This window comes from Vulpes lagopus, chromosome 2 (genome assembly GCF_018345385.1).
Source record: "Vulpes lagopus strain Blue_001 chromosome 2, ASM1834538v1, whole genome shotgun sequence".
NCBI lineage: Eukaryota > Metazoa > Chordata > Mammalia > Carnivora > Canidae > Vulpes > Vulpes lagopus.
The window spans coordinates 25272615-25293441 of NC_054825.1; the positions used below are offsets into that span (position 1 = coordinate 25272615).

A 20827-nucleotide genomic window follows, 5' to 3' on the forward strand; every position below is an offset into this window, starting at 1 on the left:
TGGCCAGGTCGGGTCAGAACTGTCCTGGCCCCAGCCTGCCCGGAGCACTGGCTTCTGGCCTCGGAGTCTACCCCAGTATCCCTGCCACCTGGGGGCAGCCAGGCAGATCAGTGAGAGGGAGGCTGTCCTACCAGGAGGCCTGCCCAGGCAGAGTCCAGGGTTTGGGTCCTGAGTATGGGCTGACCCAGAGGATGCTGAACAAGGGTTCCAGGAATGGAGGACAGAAGCAGGCAGCAGCTCTGGGGCTGCGGTGGGCAGGAGGGCTGACCCGACAAAAGGCACTCTGGAGGATCTCCCAGCCTCCCCTCCCATTTATATTTCGGAAGGGATGGAGGCCATGGCTGCCCTCCCCTGGGGAAAACAGAGGCCAGGAGGACAGAAGGGATCCAGGAAGAAGACAGAGAGTGAGTGGGGGGGTTGCAGACAGGATGGCCCTGAGAATTTGGGGAGGCCCCTCCTGGGGGCACCCCTGTTCTCCATCCCGGTTGAATTCCAGGTCAGCCTTGTTCAGGAGGTAGGCTGACTGCTTTGGTCATGTCTGACTCCTGATGTCATGAGTTAGAATCTGGGCTCCGCTGCTGAAAGCCAGGTGCACTCAGGTTAATGTTGGGGCCTCCTCTGGAAGTCACACCTACCTGCCCAGGAGCTGAGGAGAGTTAAATGAGATGATGTGTGTGGAGTACACAGTAGCTGCTTACGTTCTCTTCATCTTCCCTGGGAGGCAAAGGGAGGGTTGTGGGGTGAGCCCTGGAAAGAGAGTCTCTGCTGTGCTTTCCATCCTCAGCATGTATCCACTGAGCATCTACTGTGTGCCAGAAATTCATGGGCTGGTGGACTAAAGGCTCAAGACTGCCACTAGGTAGAATTTTTGAGGAGTTAAACCAACTCCAGAGACAACAGTCAGAACACCCAGCTCTGCTTTGGCCTTGAATGAATCACTCCACCTCTTCAAATCTCTGAAGGCTTCTGTATCTGTGAGGGTGGCCAACAATACCCACATTGCGGGACAGTGGGGAGGTTCGAGGGTGCTAATGTCTGTTAAGTGCCTGACCCAACACAGTTCACTCACAGGAGCTTCTGTTCTTCCCTTTCTTCCATGGGCCCAGGCCTGGGTGCAGAGTGGCTACTCTGTGGGAATGGAAATGGTCAGCTCTGGGAGAACTTGCCAGGGTTGGTGCTGATGGTGGGGTGCGGCTGCCCCCAGTCTGCCACCAGGCCCCCTGCCGGCTGTCGGGAACTCTGAGGTGTCCATGTTCCTACCTTCCTCAGGGGGCCTGTGGCCTGGGAAAGGAGGGGAGAGCCCATTCCCTGGCCCTGTGCTTTGCTAAGTCCCAGTTAGACCCTTGCCAGCAAGCTCTGCCACCACCCACAGGGCCAGGGACGTGGCCCGCGCTGTCCTTCCAGCCCCACCACCACTAGCAGCTGCACAAATAGTCTCTTTATACTGACAGGTGAGAGAGCCAGCTGGATGTAGCTGTAGGAACCATGGGGTCCACTGGGAACTGGGGGCTGGAGCAACTCAGAACTTTATGCAGGTAGACCCTGCCTACCCCCTGCCGGGCCCCCCTCAACCTGGGCGGGCAGGTGGGAGGAAGGTGCTCACAGGAAGCTGGTTCCAACCCACTTGAAAGGAGCATCAGCTCTGGGGAACAAGGATTTCTGAGGGCCCAGCTGTCATGCTGGGTGGGAAGTGCAGGGAGGCTAACGAAATAGCCCAGCTCAGAGCAAAGGCCTGTGCCAGCTGTGTCCAGGGAGAGAAGGTTATTCCATTTTCAAGCCAGTGCAGGGGTTCAGCTCCCTCGAGCAAGAGTGGAAAGGAGGTGGTGGGATAGGGAAAGTAGAGGGGTATAGGGGTCCTCCTCAGCCCCAGGAGGACAGTCCTGCTATACAGGTGCCCAAGGCTCCACGGGCCCCTTCCCTGGCTCCCAGGGCCACAGGATGAGCCCCTTACAGAGCTCCGGAGGCCTGCTTCACAGTTATGTCACGTTCAAGGGTGTCTTGGTTCCCCCTCCATTGTAACCAGTCCTCTGGTTAGCCACCCCTCCATAGGGAGTCCATGACAGAGCTGACCCTCGAACCCAGGTCTTTGGCCTCCTGGACTAAGGCTTCCTCTGTTGGCATCCAGACAGGAGGCATTCATTCATTCTAGCATTTTTGATCATCTTCTTGGTGTGGGACACCAGGGCCATGGAAGTGGACACAGCTCAGCCCTCCCCATGGGGAGCTTGTGGTCTGAGGGAAGAGACAGCACGGTCAGGGCCTGGCTTGCTGCTGTGGGAGGCAGCAGAGCACGATAGAGCTCTGGCTAGCACCTTGGTTCCTTCCCCACCTACCCTGTGGCCTGGGAATTATTTAAATGCCAAGATCTCAGTTTCTTCACCTGTGAAATGGAGCTTATAATAGCTGCCAATCCAGTGGAGATGGCAGAAATGAAACAAGTGATACACGAATGCTGGACCGTCCATAGCAGTGGGCTAGCCTGGCAAGGTGGTCAGGGAAGCCTCTGCGGAGAGGTGGCATTCGAGCTGAGAGTGAGGTGGGAGCTACGAGCTACCCTACTCAAGGGGATTGGGAGACAAGGACACTCAGGTCAGAGAGAGTCCCTAAGACTGGGGCAGTTTCAAGAAACTGAAAGAAGTTGTGTCTTCCTGGAGACCAAGAGCATCCTGACTAGGGCTGGGCCAGAGGAGTTGGGTCTGAGTGTCCACTGGGTGACCTTGGTCAGTCATTAGCCCTTTATATTTCATCATCAGGGAAAGGGGCAAAATTTGGGGTTCTTTGGGGTCTCTCCTGGCTCTGACATTCTGTGATCTTATCAGGGCCCCCTAGCTATTGCAATGGTCCAAGCATGTAGCAACCAGGATCTGCAGTGGTGGCAGATGGCTGTGGAAATGAAAGACATTCATAGACATGGTCAGATGTGGAAGAGACAAGCATTCTGCAGATCACGTGACCCTTCCTTCACAAGCCCTGTGGGTTTGAGGCACCACTTAACTTTGGGTGACTTAGTGCGAGGGCTCTGTGTGTATCTGGCTCCACCTCGTGGAAGCTTTGGGCATTGCAGTTGCCAGTATCAGGACAGATGCCTGTAGATTTGGCTGATACTGTCAAAACCGGTGCTGGGTCCTTGAGTGTGGTCTTGTTTAACCATCAGTGTAATCCGGTGAGACTCAGGCCTCCCTTGTGTAGATGAGGGTGCTTAGGCTCGTGTTGGTTCAGTTACCTCTCAGCTATTATGTGTCAGAGGCTGGATTCAAACCCTTCCAGCTTCAGATCTGCGCCCAGCTACCCACATGGGGGTGTGTGATGGAGCCACAGGGCCATGGCTCCAAACTGCTAGATGCTGAGACCTTTTATCTGACCGTAGGGCAGAATAATTGAATCAGGACTCCACGGTTGCTGTGGTCACAGATGGGGGCCCCTGAAGGTACAACTGAGGGCACTTTCCATATTTGGGGACTCTTTAAGGGGAATCTAGGCTTCTTGTCAGCCCACATCCCTGAGAAGACACAAGGCTCAGGAGCCCAGGGCCAGTTCTGGGTGCCCTCCCTGAGACCCCTCCCCCAGCCTCGAGAGCTCCCAGGAGGGCCTATCTGCTGTGGGTCAGACCCCTGATGTGCTTCCAGAACCAGCCTCTCTCTGTCTTCCTGAAAGCCAAGCCGGCTGCTGCCCAGACAGACACCTGACTTTGGTCTTCCTTAGGTCCAGCTGTGACCCCAGCCTCAAACCAAGCCCTTTACTCCCTTACCCTGTCTCTATCATGTGGCCCATTTGTCACATGAGGAACCCTGAATTAATGGGAACCCCCTTCCCCTGGCCCCAACCCAGGACACACAGCCCAAGATCTTGCCACCTGAACCAGGCAGGAGATTTTTACTTTCAGACAGTCTTATTGAGATATAATTTACATAAAATAAAAGTCACTCATTTTAAGTGTGCCATTAATCCAATGATGATTAGTAAATTTGCAGAGTTGTGCAACCATCGCCACAATCCAGTTTTAGAACTTTTGCATAGCCCTGAATAGATCCCAGAGGGAAGAATTAAAAAACCAGCTCTGGGGCTGAGGAGCCCCATCAACATCCCTTCCCTCTGCCCCTGTCAGGAAAGAGGGGAAATATGTACCTAGAGACCGGGTTCTTTCCTCAACCGTGTGCTGCTCTGATTTCTAGACCTGGTAGTTCCAGCTGCTTTGGCTCTTGCACAGACTGTCCAGTAGCCCACGGCAAGGCCTGCTTTGCCCTTCTCAGTGCTGCTCTGAGGTGGACCGGCTGCTGAGTGGGTGCCCAGGGTGGAGGGCTGAGGGTGCCCCCATGCACTTCATCCCCACCCCCAGGAAGTACACATGCAGTTTGGCCCTGCATGTGGGCTACATGTGACTTCAGTGCTTGCTTTCCCCAGGGCATCTCAGAAGGCTACTGGGTGCAGGCAATAGACCTAGGGGCTAAGCCACAGGGGCTGCTTGCAGGCAGCCCAGGGCTTTAGCAAAAAGCAATGTATGCATTTTAGCTCATTTAATTTTTGCATCTCTCCATGAGCTGGGCACGTTTTTTTCCCTCAATTTCCAGTTAAGCCCACTAAGGCAAAGAGAGGTTATGTGACTTGCAAAGCTGATGAGTGGCAGAGATGGCTACAATCCAGGCAGTCCAGCGGGAGAGCCTGGCTCTCAACCTCAGTAATGCTCACCAAGTGTTTAGCATGCTGCCTGGCACGTGCTCATAATCAATGGGACCTATTATTACCATTGCTATTGTCAAGGGGCTGCTGCGTGCTGAGGGAGAAGCCAGAGGCCTGGCTAGCTAGTGCCCACACAACGCTCACCACTTAGCACACAGCGGTGTGAGTTGGCAGTTTCTGGAGCCGGCAAAGCAGCCTCCACCCCAGTCTGAGGCCGCATCCCACTGGAAGCAGGGGGGAGGGTTGCCTCCCCACCTGGGCCTTCAGACATCCTCCAGCCCTGCCCTCATGTTGCCCTGACAGGTTCTGCAGGGCTGCGGGGGTGGGGGGGGGTGGTGATGATTTGCCCAAGGTCACCCAGAGAAACAACTAGCACTTTTTTGACTCAGAGTCTAATGTTCCTTCTGGCTCTCAGAAACTTTTCCAGCTGACTTCCAGAGCATCCCGCCTGCTGATGCACAGAAGGGCACCTGGAGGCCCAAGCTGAACCCCTTTATGGTAACACGAATCAAAGCCTGCCTGAGGGACAGGGAGGAGGGGCCAGCTGCCCTGAATGGCCAGGGAAGTGGGAGCTGGGCTGTGGTCAGGTCTGATCTAATTACGCAGAAGCAGGCTCCCAATTAGAGAGGGCTATGCCTGCCAAGCCAGAGAATTTAAGGTTAATAGCAGGGAGTGCTCTTGTCCTGCAAGAGAGGGCGCCTGTGAGCCTGTCTTACTGGTCAGAGACTCACAGAGACCTACAGGGCCACAGGCAGCCACTAGTGCCAGAAGACAGAAGACATGGGTCATCCCCCATGTTGGCATGTCTCCGTAAAGCCCCCACTATGTGTTGGTCATCTGTTAGGTCCAGCAGGCTATAAGGATCTTGGTGGGTAGTGGTAGGCGGCGGATACTCCATGCCAGAGACAGGGAGAGGCAGATGGTTTGGTTTAGAATACTGCAGAAGCAGGTGTGGGGATGATTTGAGCCCAGGCAGTTTATTTGGGAGGTGATAATGGTAGACGCCAGTGAGGGAGTGAAGTTAGGCAGGGGAGGGAAGGCAGCCAAAAGTAGTCACAATCAACTAGATGCCCCATGGGCCACTGGGGCCTCACCCCATAGGGAACTCTGGGAGCTGGCCAAGAACTGGTGGTCCCACTCAAGGGCAGGGGTGCGGGGCTTTTATGCACCCACTGTGGCTTCTTCCTCCAGCTCTCCAGCTGCCCCCTTGGCCCTGTCCACCTCCAAAGAGCAGTCAGAGGGGGCTTTCCAAAGAGCCTGCATAAGCTAACACTGACATGGCTTTCCACTGTGGCAGGATGACTTCCAAGCAGGTTCCCGGTGGCCTGGGCCTGGGAAGCCTGGTTCCCTCCCCATCTCCAGCCCGATGGCTCCCGCCTCCCATTCCATCTGCTGCTCCAATTATCCTAGAATCCTTACCTCTTTAGAGAGACTTCCCTTTCTCTCCGTTTCTGCAACCTCTCCCTTTTCTTCACGGCTTTTAACCCAGTTTTATTCTATGCTAAGACCCCAGGGCCTGGCTGGCATACAGTGGGTGCTTGCAGATGCTTGTTAAGTGACCCTGGCCTGGGGGCTCTGGTGCTGAGGACCTTTGTCACCAAGCCCTGAGCTTCTGTAACAGGAGTGTAGAGACTGGACTGGCCCAAGGTTGTGCTGGCCGAAGCTCTCAGGAAGGCCTGTGTAGGGACCATTCCCCTGTGGTCCTCTCCCCAGCACAGCAGGGCTGACCAGGGCACCCCAATGGTCAGTGAGCTGCCAGAGATGCTCAGGTCTAGAGTACCTGGGGCACTTGGAGAGGGAGCAAGGCCCTTGGGGGTGGGGGTGCTCGGGGAAGGATGGGGAGCCTGATGTCCCCCTGGGGGAGGCCTCAGAGACAGAGGGCAGACAGAGGGCCTGGGCTGATGGAGGCCTGTGAGTGCTGGCTTGGAGGCTTTTGATCAGGAGGGTGGGAAGGCCAGAAGGCTGATAGACAGGAAGGATGGAAAGATCAGGGTCCTGATGGTTCCAAGCCCTGGCTTAGGAGTCAGCTGACACTGGGTTCAGATCTCAGCTTGATACTGAGCTAGCATCTTAATAGGTAGCACTTCCTAAGCACTGGCATTCCCTTGTTCTCAGACCTGGGCCCACAGGGGAGTCAAGAAAGGAGGCAGTGAGGCACTGTGGTCCAGTTGGGGAAGGGAGAGATGCATGGGGAACAGTAACACATCCTGCAGCAGAATGCAGGATGTCAGGAAGAACGTGCAGCCTCGCTAGGCTGGCCTCTCGGGGTTTCCATGGCAACCCTGGGTGACATCACAGCCAGGAGCTGGAGCATAGGACACAGGGAGGCATTCTCACCCGTGGAGGGGAAGCACACTGAGTCCTCAGGGCGAACTCTGCACACGGAGATTGTTCAAATACTTTGGCATTTTATACAAACTAACATCCACACTTGCTGACCCACCCATAATCCTCAAGGAGGACCCCCGCAAGGAAGCAGCACTTCCACTGGGCTTTACTGGGGGAAATGGAGTGGAGGGTAGAGACCCAGGGTCTGCCCAGAGGACAACTCAGGTTAACACCGCAGCTCTGGCCAACCCCTCCGAAGCCCCTGGCAGCCCTGGGCCTGTTTGCCTGGTCATTCATGCCTTCATTCAGCAAACACCTGCTGTGCCTCTCCCTGTGTGAGGCCTGGAGGGACACTGCCTGCCTCCTGGGACCCTCAGTAGAGCGGAGGAAACAGCAAAGACATCACAGTAACAGCAAAGACATCACAGTAACATAAGACTTAGGAGGGAAAAGAAGGGGTACCACGCCAGGCCAGGCTCTGAGTATCAGACGTGGCATGAGGCAGGGAGGTGAGGGCACAGAGCCCTTTGTCCTGCATGCCCAGTGCCTGGTGCTCAGAGTGTGGCAGCCACCTGTCCCTTCATGATCAGCTGTGAGGGGGATCCAGCCTTGGCTGTCACCCCTGCCATTTCCAATAAGGGAGGACCAGGGTCCCCGGGAGGGCTGGTAGCCTGGCAGCAGCCGGGCTTCCAGGGGAATAGGAAAGTAGAACAGTCACATAGATGGGTCTTAATCACCCAGGTCTGCCACGCACTAGCCACTTGGTTTTGGTGAAAGGGGTTTACCCTCTGAGCCTGGGTCTCTTCATCTCTAAACAAGCACCCCAAGCCTTGGCCTACCCCACTAGGGCCAGCCAGGCCAGTCTCCCCATATCCTTCCCCAGCTGCTCCTACTCCAGCACTGGGCCTGTGCTGGGCTCCGTGACTCGGTGTGGGGCCAGCAGCCTGTGCAGGAGGCTCGAGCATCCTCATCTTTATCGAGCCTGTGCACACCAGGCACTTCATATGCATCAACTTGTTTTGTCCTCCGGCAATCCAGTTAGGTGGGTCCTGTCGGTCTCTTCACTTTATAGACTGGAAATGAAGACAGAGACACTCAATATAATCTGACAGAGCTGGGGCTTGAATCCAGGCAGCTACACGGAGACATCTCCCGCGTGAGCTGCATGCAGCGCACTGATCTAGGCCGCACTCTCTGGTGTACTAGGCAATGCACTGTGCCTACTTAAATTAAGTTCTCATTAAATCAGATTAAAAATTCAGTTCTTGGGTCATACTAGCCACGTCTCAGGTGCTCGAAGCCACAATGGCAGTGGCTGCCTGACTAGAGGCCATTTCTATCGGTGATCACGATTCTATTGGGCAGCTTGAGGTGGGGCACCCCCAAGTGTTGGGGATGGAATTGGGACACCCAGTGCCATCAGAGGGCAGAATCAAAATGGGCTTCCTGGGCTGGAATGTTGTGAAATGCTGGAGAGGGCAGGAGGGTGCAGGAAAAGGCCATAAGCACAAACAGCCTTGAGTTTTCGGCCTTGCTTCCCTGCTGCTAGCTGTGTGCCTCCGAGCCTCACCCGTAAAATGGGCCTAAAGCACCTACCTCAGAGATAATGTCATGGAGGCGTCAAGGGCCCTGGCCTGCCTGGGTGCTCGTGCTTGTGCACGTGTGACACGGAGTTCAAGAAAGTCTGGGAGGTGCAGCGTTCTCTCACTGTAAGAGACAAGCATGTGAGCTCCAAGAGTCGAGACCGTCCTGGGTGGTGCAGGTGAGCTAGGTTCTGGGAGAAGCCTGGGGCCCTGCTTCCAGCATTCCCTCCCACGGAGGCGAAGGCAGACACGAGCACAGCTGGGCCTGGGACAGGCTCCTGGGAGTCCAAGAGAAGCAGAGAGCCCTTGGCCTAGCTCAAAATTAGGCCAGGGCTGGGGAGCGAGCAGCCTTATGGCCGAGGGGCCACCCGGAGGTCTGCTCAACAGTGGGGACCTGGTGCGTATCACACCAACATGCACGCACTCACGGGTCAGGCACATTTCTGCAGATTTTAGCGTAGGGAGCAGAGCAGTCCTTTGTCTCCCCTGAAACAAAGGCCCATCCCACGGCCTAAACAGGGAAAAGCAGAACCAGATGGAAACCTGATTCTCAGTCTCGGAGCTGTGCCGCCACCTTCCAGGGGAAAATCTTTTGTTACAAACATCACCACTGGGTTTCTCCCACCGAGGTTCTTCTAAAATCTAAGCTGTGTGCCTTCACTTGAGTCCAGCCCCAGCTGCAGGTCCTGCCCACCTGCGCTCACGGCAGACAGCCGCCCTGAGGTCTCCTTGTCCTCTCTCTGCTCCTAGCACACACACGAGCACACGCCAATGCACACATGTACACACGCACACACACAAGATCCCATCTCTGTTCCTGCCCGTGCACCTTTGCCCACATCATCCCTTCCAGCCCAAACCTCTTTCCTCCCCCTGCTCTTTCTAATATTCACCTTTCAGGGTAGCTCTAGAGCCTCCTCTTCCAGACAGCCCTTCCCAACTGCCCCAGACCACTCTGACCTCCCCTTCCCAGGAATTCCTGTATAACAAATCCTTTTGACCAGGTTATGAAATCACAAAGTGACTGTATGTTTTCTCTTTCTGGGTGTTTGTCATGTCACTCCCAACCAGACAGTGTGCTCTGTGAGGGCAGAACTGTCTTTCCCACCACCCTTCTGCTCAGACACAAGAGTGGGTTGGGTCTCACTTAAGACATAGATGGGTGGATGGACAGACAGACAAATGTCCTTGGAGAGAGACTGGGAAGGCCTGCAAGCATGGAAGACGTTCTTTGCCCTTCTCCCCAGGAACTTTGCAATTGGACCCCAGCACAGCATTTTGTTAGTGTCCCTTCCACAGTTCCCCAGGTCTGGCATGCCGTTCCCAGGAGTCCAGGGGGACCCACGGCCAGGCAGCATAGAGGGCAGGAACTCAGGCAGCTTGTGGGAGGCTCACAGCACCCTGTGGCCAGAGGGCTGAGCAGCCTCATTTCCCCTCTAGGAAACCAGTGCCCAATCCTCTCCCTCCACAGACCGCTTATCAGTCACCATTTGGTGGGACTTCTTGGCGTGCATACAAGTGGAAACCCAGGCCCATTGTTTACAGGGTCCTGAGCTGGCCCCCTGGGCAGTGGGGCCAGATTCTTATGAAGTCCATACCCTTGAGGCTGGGCAAGTCAGCAATTCTTATATCCTGGCCACCATCCACATTCATTCTAGCCCCTGCTGTGAAGCCAGGCTCTAGGCCAGGGTTCTCTGCACATGCCAGGTTCTGTTTTAAGAGCTTTGCACATTATCTCAGGTCATTCCCATAACAAAGGTAGGACATTTGCATCTCCCTTTGACAACTGAAGGTACCAAGAGGTTAAGCGACTTGCTTGTGTCACAAAGTGGCACGTGGCTAAACCAGGCTCCACCACACCCACTCTTAACCCTCTGCTCCAAGGCCTGGATGCAGAGGAGCCATCATTGGGCTGGCAACACACTCAGGGCCTTTGCCCAGAATGATGAGTCCACTCAGAGGAGACAGACAGACAGCGCTTTGTCTTTTTGCTGTGGATGGAGCAGCAGAGACGCTCTGGGATGTTAGGGAGATAAGCACAAGGCCTGGGAGGATTCTGGGGTGTGCCACAGCCCTGGCATGGGCCTCTTTGGGACTCACCCTGGGGGTTGGGGGCTGCTGCTGAGACCCCTTCCCTCCCCAGGAATTCAGCTTTTTCTCCCAGGGCAGGAATTCCGGCCTCTCTGGACTGTCCACATGGCCACAATGGGGCCCATTCTCAGGCCCCGGGAAAACACTGATCCTGGGGAGAAAGGACGGATTCTTGTTGGACACAAGGGCCCTCAGTGCCACAGTTTACATCAGGGCGCAAATGAGGGCAAAGAACAGGATTCATGCCCCGTCCGTCTGTCTTCCTTGGGGGCCACTGCCCCTCGGGACCCTTCCGTGCAAAGGGTCTGAGAAGCCAGAGCAGAAACCCAGGGAGGGGCTAAGTGGGGTGGGAATCCCCCCAGCCTTCTCCAGACCTCAGCTGACTGGAAGTCCCCTTAGCTCACACCCTCCTCACACAGCTTCTGGACTGACATGCCCTGTCCCACTCACTGTATTGCTTCCACAGAGAACTAACAAGGCTGTGAGATAGTACCCTCATGTTAGGGATGGGGAAACAGGCCCCAAGTGCGTAGTTGTCAGTATCTTAAAAAATTTTTTCTGCCACAGTAACAAATTTCCCATCAGAGCCCAATACAGACAAGTAAGCAGGTGGACACCTGAAACAGGTTTCACAAAACAGTACTTACCTTACTATGACAGATGCCGTCCTTTGGTCCATCTTTTAAAAATGCTTCCTTGGACACACTAAGTTGTTTTCAGAACTCACAAATGGGTCATGGCCTGTCATTTGAAAGGCATTAATTTGAAGTGGCTTGCCCAGGTCCACCAGCTACTGGCGCAAAGCCGTGCTCAGAACCTGGGGTCTGTTGACATCACTACTACCAGACTTGTCACTAGCTCTGTGCCTTCCCGCCTGCCCCCTCACTGTCTGCCTCGCCTCTTAACAAAACTCTTCCTCCAGGCACACCCTGGCCACATCCTTCCCTGACTCTGAAATCTTCTGGATTTCACAGAAGGACATTGATCCCTCACTCCTCCCCCACCCCACCAGCCTGGCCTATCCCTGCCTGTCCATCTGCTTACCTACCCTCCCTGGTTTAACTCCTCCCGTTTGAAGCTGCTTGTTCCTGGTTCTAGAGCTTTCCCCTCTATACCCTCTCCATGGACCCAAATACCCCTGACCCTTCAAGGCTCAGCTCAAAGCTCACTGTTCCTGGAAGCCTGTCTTAGATGTTCTGCAGCCCCGGGATCTCTTTTTTTTCTGCACTTAGAATGTAACCGCTCCTGTGTCTCTTGGGATGTCTCAGAATGTTAGGTTTCTCATTATGCTGGTTAGTTCTGTTCTCCCATCTTTGCCTTAAACTTGCAGGCCAGAGAATGTCCTATTTCTCCTGCACCTGCACAGGCCTTCACAAGCAGCCTATGGCAGGAGCTGAAAACACACTCAGCAGTGGCTAACGGCAGTCAAGATCATCATTACACATCTCAAGGGCTCCATGTCACTGCCCTAGCCATGGTTGCACACTCTCAGTCCGGGCCCTATTTTCTCGGTCCCACTCATGTCCCCCTGAGATCATTGGGCTCTCAAGGTCACCCACAGCCAGCCATCTGGCAAGCCATCAGGCCTCTCAAGCAGTTCCAAGCAGCAGCAGGCCCTACAGACGGGCGTCCTGGGCCGAGCAGCCAATGTCAGCCAGCAGACAGGAGGGTGAGAACATCAGGCTGGAAGTTCGAGCGTGCACGTCCTCCTCTGCCAGGACACTCTCTAATGGGAGCAAGAATGGGAGGGAGAGGGGGTGGCAACCGCAATACGGTCTCTGTAGCACTCAGAGTTCCACCTGGCAGGGACTCAACATCCTTCCACAGAACTGGCCTAGCCAGACCCCCAGCGGCTCTCCCTGGCTTTGCCTCCCACCCCTGGGATCCCTGATGGCAGGATGGCCACCTCCCTTCCCAGCAGGAGCCTGCCCCTGACACTTGGGCTCTTGAGCATCCCCTTCTTTCAGCCCGCTCCCCTGTGGGCCTCGGGGTGGGGAGTTCCGCATGAGGGATGTCACTTCAGCTTCCGGAGACTGGGGAAACCACTAAAGCCCTCAGGAGCTCAGCCTTCTTATTCATAAAATGGATTACCACCACCTCCTCTGCCTATTTCTGAGCACTGAAGGTCAATGTGTGCTGGGAGTTCCCCCCGGGGGAGGGCAGAGAGTGAGAAAGTTTGTGCCAAAATAGGTGTCCAGCAGGCAGGAATTGTTAACTGCCTTTCCTGCCCCCTGCCTCTGGCCTTGCACCCTTCACTGTCTACAGCCCAGCCCCTTCACTAGAATGTCTATAGAAGGAGTGCAGCTGATCTCACCAAGAGGAATTAAAGTGGATAAAAAGAGGAAAAAAAAAAAAAAAGCTAACCCACCTGGGGTGCCAGTAGCATGAAAATGCACCACCTTTACATCTTGTGGTTTGGGGCTCAGAGAGTAGGCCACTCTGGAAGGTTAAAGACATCCGATAAGTGAGTTCAGGCACGCAAGTTCCTAGGGGGTCAGTGGCTCCCTGATAATATGATTGTTGCCAGATATGCCCCGTTCAGACATTTAGTGTGTAGAAATGGGCTTTTCCCAGATGGACCCTGCTCGGCAGAGAGCAGGGCTTGTTTTGTGTCTGTGAAAGCCCAAAACTCTGAAAACGAGGCTGGAATTGCGCTGCTTGGTACAGTGCTGCCAGCATCATGGTGAGGGCCAAATTTCAACAAGCCTTTGCCTTTGGGTAGCCACTGAGATGGAGTCAGTTCTAGGTATGAAAGACTATATAAGAGAGACAATTTATGGCATTTTCTGGGCCAGGCACCATGCAAGCCCTTTTATGCATCCCTAAATCTTGAGGTACTGTTATTCCCCCCATTTTACAGGTAGAGAAACAGAGGTTTAAGATGACCACCCGGCTAGCAAGTAGCAGAGGGTTGAACTGGGCTCTGTCTGCTTCCAGAACCTGTCCCCTGCATCCTAGAGGCAGGGCCAGGGGATGAACGGTTTATATCCCGAGATTATGGGGGAGAGGAAGAGGGTGACTCTGGAGTCCCTGTTGAAATGAGGGAGGGATATGGTGCTGTGTTGGAGGTTCTCATTCCCTCTCCCCCAGCCAGGCCAGACCTATAGACCAGAGGGGGTCCTAACTGTCCCATTTTGTCTGGGATTTTCCCAGTCTGACCCCCGGAAGTCCCATGTCCCAGTCTGCCTGGAATGGCTGGTTACTGTACCTGGGGTCTTAGTCATCCTCTGTACCAGTTGCAGAGAAGGCCCAGTGGCCTGATGGAACCCTGTCAGGACACAGCCTGGGAGCCTTTGCAATTACATTAGCTTCTGGCAGTGCTAGAGGGAGACTGGCCTTCCCCTCCCCTCCAGCTTCCTGTGGCTCCTGAAATATAGTGATTCAGCAGCAAACTAGAAGGAGGTTAGACTGTGACCTACCCGAGTGGAATCACCCGTGGGGTGGGGGCTGTTGGCATCGGCTCAGGGCAAGAATTGGAGCAAGGAGGGGAAGTGTGGGAGGGGATCTTGAGTTGTTAGGGAGCTGAACGCCAGCAGAGCGTTCTGTAGTCCTGCCCAGGCCAGGACTGACTGTAGGACAGCTGGAGGGGGCATGCCCTGCCTTCCCCCACCATGCCCTGATATGTGAGGGACAGGGGAGTCCCAGCCACTGGATCCTTAAGCCGCTTCTCAGCATATTCAGCAGCTGAAAATACCAAATGGCTTTGCTCAAGGTGCCCAACCAGAAACCTGCTGGAGGTTCCCTATCAGGGCCCTGCCCCCTTGGACCAGGGGCAATCCTGTGAAGGATTCCTGTGTTAGCCACTCCCACCATTCAGTGGGGGCCATCCCCACTGCTGGGGAGCCTCCACTCCATTGACCTTGCGTTTCTCAAGGGGGAGCCCCCAGGGCCTGGCGTTCCCCTCCCTTCCTTGTACCCATGGCTCCAGGGGAGGATTTGAGCACCATAGCAAGACCTAAATTCTCAGTGCCCAATCCCAGCCTCGACCCCACTCATCGTGTGACCTTGAACAAGTTGCTGGCTTCTGTAGCTTTGCCCTCCTTGCCTGTCACCCGTGGAAGCCACACCTCCTACAGGGGGAGGTCCAGGTGGGAAGGGCTGATACTTTGGTTAAAGGACAGGCAGGCCGGGGATCTGTCTGGAAGCTTCTTTGGCACCGCAGGCAGAAATATTTCTTAGCAGTGGCTGGGGTCCTGATGGAGATGATGATACAGGGACTGCAGTGCCCCCTGGGACCACTCCTGCCTACCTGCCAGGGTTGTCCTGAAGGGGTGGAGTTCTCGGCCAACACTTGGGATGCAAATGATGTGGTTGGTTGGGGTGGAGCTCCACGTCAGAATTTGTAACCAGCTCCCTGGATGATCCTATTGAATAATCAAGCTGAGTATTCCTGACCTGGGCATGGCTGGGAATTATGTCCCTCTCCCACTCCCAAGCCTCAGTGTGCTCCCCTGTCACCAGATAATGGCCTGCTTGCCTCCCCTCTTGGTGCTGTTGATGAGATCAAAGAGAATCCTGGGCAGCTGGCAGCTGCAGAAACAAGAGAGGAAGGAGGTGGCTAGCACTGAGGAAGCCGCCCTGACTGGACCACTGGCAGCCAGTGGATGGTCCGTGGGCCATTGTGGTCTCAGGCCCAGAGGGCCTCTCCTGCAGGAGCCGCAGCAACATAGTGGAGCAGGGAGGGACAGCTCCTTTTCCAGGCCTCCCGCCCTCTGCAGAAAAGCCTGAGAAATGAATTCCTCCTTGGGAGTGGCAAGTCTGCTGGGCAGGACTTGGCCACCATATAATGCTCTCCTCTCCTTCACTGCGAAGTCTCCCCACAGTTGAGCTTCAAGCGGCCCAGCTAGGTACTCTGGGACACAGCCTCTCCTGGTCTTCCCTTCTGTCCTAGGGAGATGAGAGTGCCTGGACTGCCCAGCCAGGTTGGGGGTGAGGGGATGGTGCAAATGGGAACTCCCCACCTTCCTAACTCCTTTTGGAGGCAACAGATTCAGCAGATCCTCCTCCACCTGATCCACCCTGCAGTTTCCATTCTTGCAGGTGGATCATGCCACTGCTCTTTTCCAAGTTGGATGGCCTTGGGCAGTGGGTGACCCTCTGTTTTTCATCTGTAAAATGGGCGTGATGGGACCTTAGTGTGGATGTGAGGGTTGGAAGAAGCATGGAATACTAAGGGAGTTCTCCAACTAAGATGGGCAGGTAGGGGGAAGGTATCAGAAATGCAATTTCCTGAGCCTCAGCCCGGCTTTCTGATTCACTGGGGTCTGAGCCCAAACTTAAGAAAACTTAGGAGCCTTGGAGAGTCAGAACCCCTAACCCTCTGATGTGCAAACAAATCACTTTGGTGCTTAAACTCCCCCAAAGCTCAGGCTACCCCCCCCCCCCCCATAGACCTCCGGAATCAGTCTCTGGGAGTCTCCATGAGGTTGACTCCCTTTCTTGTGAACCTGCTGTTCCTTTCTCCACAAAATCATCTCTTTCCAGCTGGCAGACCTAGCTGGCTAGTTCACTTAGACCAGAGTCCAGCAATTGGCATTTTCTTTGATCCCCCAGGGAAAACAAAGGCATTTCCTCTCGTCTCCAGATAGATCCCCAGCCAGCCCCCTCGTGAGCACTCAAGGAACCTTCGGCGTTTCAGAGGCCTGGGACGCTCCCCTGAGGATTGGTGGAAGGGAGCGGTGGTGGGAGGGGCCAAAGGCCGGACCCAGGGCAGGGTTGGGGAAAACAGCCTGATCCTGAGTCTGGAATTAATCCTTGCTGGAGGGCCAGCCGAGGCTCGGCCCGGGGTAGTTCAGCGCAGGTTAACGGAGGCCGGGAGGTGTTGAGTTATTGCCATTGACGAGATTTGAACCCAATACTCAGGAGCTCAACCTCCATTCCTACTATTCGTAGCCTCGCAGTTACCCTTGTACTGTGCGGTGCCCTCGCTCAGGGCTGCTGAATCCCGAGATTCCCAGTCTTTGACCTTAAAGGGTGAAACACCGATCTGTCCAATATTCAGCCTATATATCCACACCTACACCAGGCCCGGGGCATGTCATGGGAGGAGTCAAGCCACAATATGACCTCAGGGAGCCTCGGGTCTAGGGCAGGGGCAGACTTTAATCCAAGGGTCACGCAAATCTGTAATTATGCAGAGGAGCGGAGGAGGTGGGGGGGATGTCGGGGCTAAGACCGCTAAGGAGGTGACATTTCAGTCGTGAGTCGAAGTCTAAGTGGGCTTGAGCGAGCGGTGCAAAGAATTGGGAGACGGAGCGCTGCAGGGGAGGGGAGTGGGCGCCCGGGGCCTCAGTTTCCCTCTTTAGGAGGGGTGTGAGGAGCTGCCCCGCCCACCCCCCGCCTGAGGCCCCGGGAGGTGCCGGCTGAGCCCCCTCGGGTCTGGCGGGCGGGGGCGGGGTGCGGGCGGGGCGGGGCCGGGCTGGCGGGGGCCCGCGGGCGAGCGCGGCGCGCAGGGCGTGCGGCTGCGGAGCGCGGCTGCCGGGCCGCTGGGATCACATGAGCGGCGGCGCCGGGACCGCCCGCCCGGCCCGGGGGTCCCCGCAGCCGCAGCCGCAGCCGCAGCCGCGCAGCCCCGCGCCCCTGCCCGGCCCTAACCATGTCTGTCTGTTGTTGCTTCTTTTTCAGAGACTATGGCGGTTCCAAGAGGAAATCAGGTAAGGGAGCCTCCGGGCGTCCTCCCCTCCGCCCCTGCGGCTTCGCGCGCGCCTCGGGTCCTGCGCAGGACTTCCCGGGGGCTTGTCCTTGCGGGCCGCGCTGGGCCCCCCGTCGGCGTCCCCTGCAGGGCCCCCGTCCCCAGCCCGTGGCCCCGAAGCGCCCTGGAACTCACACTCTCTCCTTCTCCCACCGAGCCCCTGGCCGTGCCCGGGCTCTCCTCCCCGTGGGAGTGCGGGGGCGCGCGGGAGGGTGTGGGGGCGTCTCGTGAGGGGCTCCCCAACGCCGGCGGCGGCCCTCCCCCTCCGCGGGCCGCGGCGCCTCTAGCTGGGCACTGCTGTGACTTCTGGGGTCCTCGCGGGGTTGCGGCGGTGATGGGGGGGGGGGACACGCAGGGTTCTCCCCGTGCGAAGGGGAGATCCAGGACTGCTGGGGCGACTGTGAGTTTTGAACGCGTGCACTGCAAGCCTTTTCCCTTTCCCTTTCCCCCAGCTCTGAGCCAACGCAAACCTTTTCCCTTTCCCCCCCGGCTCCGAGCGTTTTCCCCTCGCTGCGGGGGTGGGGGCTCTACGTGGTGGCAGCAGAGACCGGGATGGGAGGGAGCCGACCGGGCCCTGGCATTGGCCTGACAGGTGCCAGGGGCCCCCCGGAGTTTGCGAAGGGAGTGGGGACAGGGAGAGAGGCGGGACAAGTCCTGGGACGCCGTGTGCTGGGCGCTGTCGGCCGGCGGGGCCAGAGAAGGATTCTCTCTGGGTGGGGAAGGCGGGGTTCTGCACGTGCCTGGGTGTGGGTGACGCATAGTTCATTGGGGGAGGGTGGTCCCTAGGAGTTAGGGCTGTGTGTCTGGTGGCAGCAGACTTGAGCGATCTGTGTTGGCATCTGTGTTGCTCATATTTGTGGGGGTGGTGAGTTATGGGGATGGGCAGCCATCTGGGGGTTCTAGCCCTCTGGGATGTGGGAACATGTATACACACGTGGCTCACGTTATTGGCTCCCGGTGAAGAGATATCTGTTGAAGTGCCTTGACCTGTGTGTGCCCGTGTATGATGGATAGAATTTGAATTGGGATAGGTGTAATTGTATGTAGTCTGTTTCTGACTACGGGTTGGCATGTTTTGTGTGTGCAAGTGCTTGCTTATATGACAGTTGGGACCAGGAAAGTTGCATCCTGGCTTACATATTGGGGGACATGTGTGCATGTGGGGTTGTGCATGTACACGCGTGGGTCTTCGTAGTTGTGTGCCGTGAGGGTATGTTTACTCGTCACGGTGCATAGGTGTTGAGTGTGTGTGCCAGTGTGTCGGGGTGTATCTAGTTAGAACAGACACGAGTCTGTTCGTGTGTGTTCGTGTACACGTTTGGGAGGTGTCTAATGTGAGAGAAGATGTGTGTGTGCATGTGCCTGTCAGCTGGGCAGGGGGTATCTCAGGTATGCCCACCCACCGGTGCAGAAGGGTATTTTCTGTGTGAACAGGAGGGTGAGGCTACATTGTGAACCTGAGGAATTGCATATGGCCCCAGATGTCATTTGCAGCCAGAGCCCCAGAAGGGAGAACTGGGAAAGAGGGGCACACTTGGTGTTGCTTCTGTCACAGCCCCCAGCCCCAGCCCCATGAACCTTGCCCAGGCCTCAGAGGTATAGTGTAGCAGCTGAGCCTAGGTTCAGACTCTGCTCTATGTGACCTTAGGCAAGTTTCTAAACTCTGCCTCAGTTTCCTTATTTTCTTTAAAACACAAATGACAATCATATCTACCTCACACGTAGCAGTTTATGTGGAATAGTCCCTAGGGTGCAGTAACTACTGTGGAAGCTTAAGTTTGTCATCAGTACTTTCTGAAGCCCTGGGACCTTGGGCGAGTCCCTCCTCTACTCTGGGCCTCAGTTTTACCTCTAAAAAGTCAAGGGCTGGACCAGATAACCTCTCAGGTCTGCCGAACCCACATCTCTGAGGTCAGGTTCTTTGTTGCTTCCTAGATAAGGCAGGGCCCCACCCAGGCTGCTTCACCCAGGGAAAGCCTCCCCCGTGTTCTCTGCCTTCCACTCTCAGGCCAGGAGAAGGATGGATCAAGAAATTTAATTTACATTGGCTTGCTTATGATAATGGCCACTTAGTGTCATGGTTAGAAGTGCAAGCTCTGGAGCCAGACAGCGGAATATTGAGCCTTGCTTTTCTCCTCTGAGGCCCTGGGCAGATTTCTTACCCTCTCTGTGCCTGTTTGCTCTTTTGTAAAATAGGGACAATATTCATACCCACCTTGTCGTGGTTAATTTTAACATGTGTCAACAGTGGTCCGTGGTGTTTAGATATTGGTGAAACATTATTCTGAATGTTTCTTGTTAAGGTATTTTGTGGATGAGATGAACATCTAAATCACTGGACTTTGAGTAAAGCAGATTACCCTCCATAATATGAGTTGGCCTCATCCAGTCAGTAGAAGACCCTAATAGAATAAAGGCTGACCTCCCCCCCCCCCCAGAAGAAGGAATTCTGCTTCCCTTTGGACTTGAACTGCAACTCTCCAGCCTAACCATCCTACCCACCAGATTTGGGCTTACCAAGCTCTCATAATCACGTGGGCCAATTCCTTAAAATAAATCTCTTTATATATATACACATCCTGTTCTGTTTTTCTGAAGAACACTGACTAATACACACCTCATGGTTATAATGAAGACTGTACAAACTAATATATGTAAGCATGATTAGAATACTTCTTGCAATCTAGAAAGCTCTCCCAAAGTGCTAGCTCCTATTCTTTAACGAGCATCCCCTGTGGGCTCACGTATGTTTCACGAGAAAACGTCACATATGTTTTCTCATTTGCTGCCCTGAGACCCATTGCATATGGGCTGTGGAATTCCCGTTTTACTGATGAGACACTGAGGCTCTGAGAGGGTGGCTGCCCCCAGTCTGGCAAAGTCAAGAAGCTCATACATGCATGAATGAAACTGCAGGTCAGGACAGAGGGCTCACTCACTGTAGCCTCAAATCAGAGGACATGAGTTGGAAAAAGGAACAATTTTTCTGGTTGGGGGCAGAGAACAAGCAACTCTGGTGATTAAGGGTCAGCACTTGTGCAAGGTGGGGCAGCAGGACTGAGCATGGCTTCTTTGGAGACCAGAGACTTCAGCTGACCTGTATTGAGCAATGGCTGTAGGCTGGGTACTGTGTCAGATGTTGTGGTTACAGGGATGAGTTTTTCTACCCTCAAGGAGTTTGCAGTCCTCTTAGATGAACTGTATGTATAAGAATACCTTGTTAAAAGAAGCAAGGAAATGATATGGTTACCTGAGGAAGAGTAATCCAGGCCAAAGGCATAGCTGGTGCAAAGGCCCTGGGGTGGGAGCATGCCAGCCCACTCAAGGCATGGCAGGGAGGTTTGTGGCTGGGATGAAAAATAGTGGAGGGCAAAGTGGTAGGACGTGAGTCAGAGAGGTAGCTGGAGGTGGGGGAAGCAGCACAGACCATGTAGGGCTTTGCAGACCCTGCCAAGGG

At 55.3% G+C, this 20827-nt stretch overlaps 1 protein-coding gene across 5 annotated transcripts in view; it reads left to right on the plus strand.

The window, feature by feature from the left end:
- Positions 1-20827, plus strand: part of SH3PXD2A (SH3 and PX domains 2A) — a 242331-nt gene that overhangs the window by 149316 nt on the left and 72188 nt on the right. For 4 of the 5 annotated variants that reach the window (XM_041746521.1, XM_041746519.1, XM_041746520.1 and 1 more), the window contains one exon: positions 17304-17332. In XM_041746521.1, the coding sequence (XP_041602455.1) occupies positions 17304-17332 (29 nt within the window). Of the gene's footprint in view, positions 1-17274; positions 17333-20827 lie in introns of those variants that run through there. The other variant, XM_041746523.1, reaches the window with a different exon arrangement.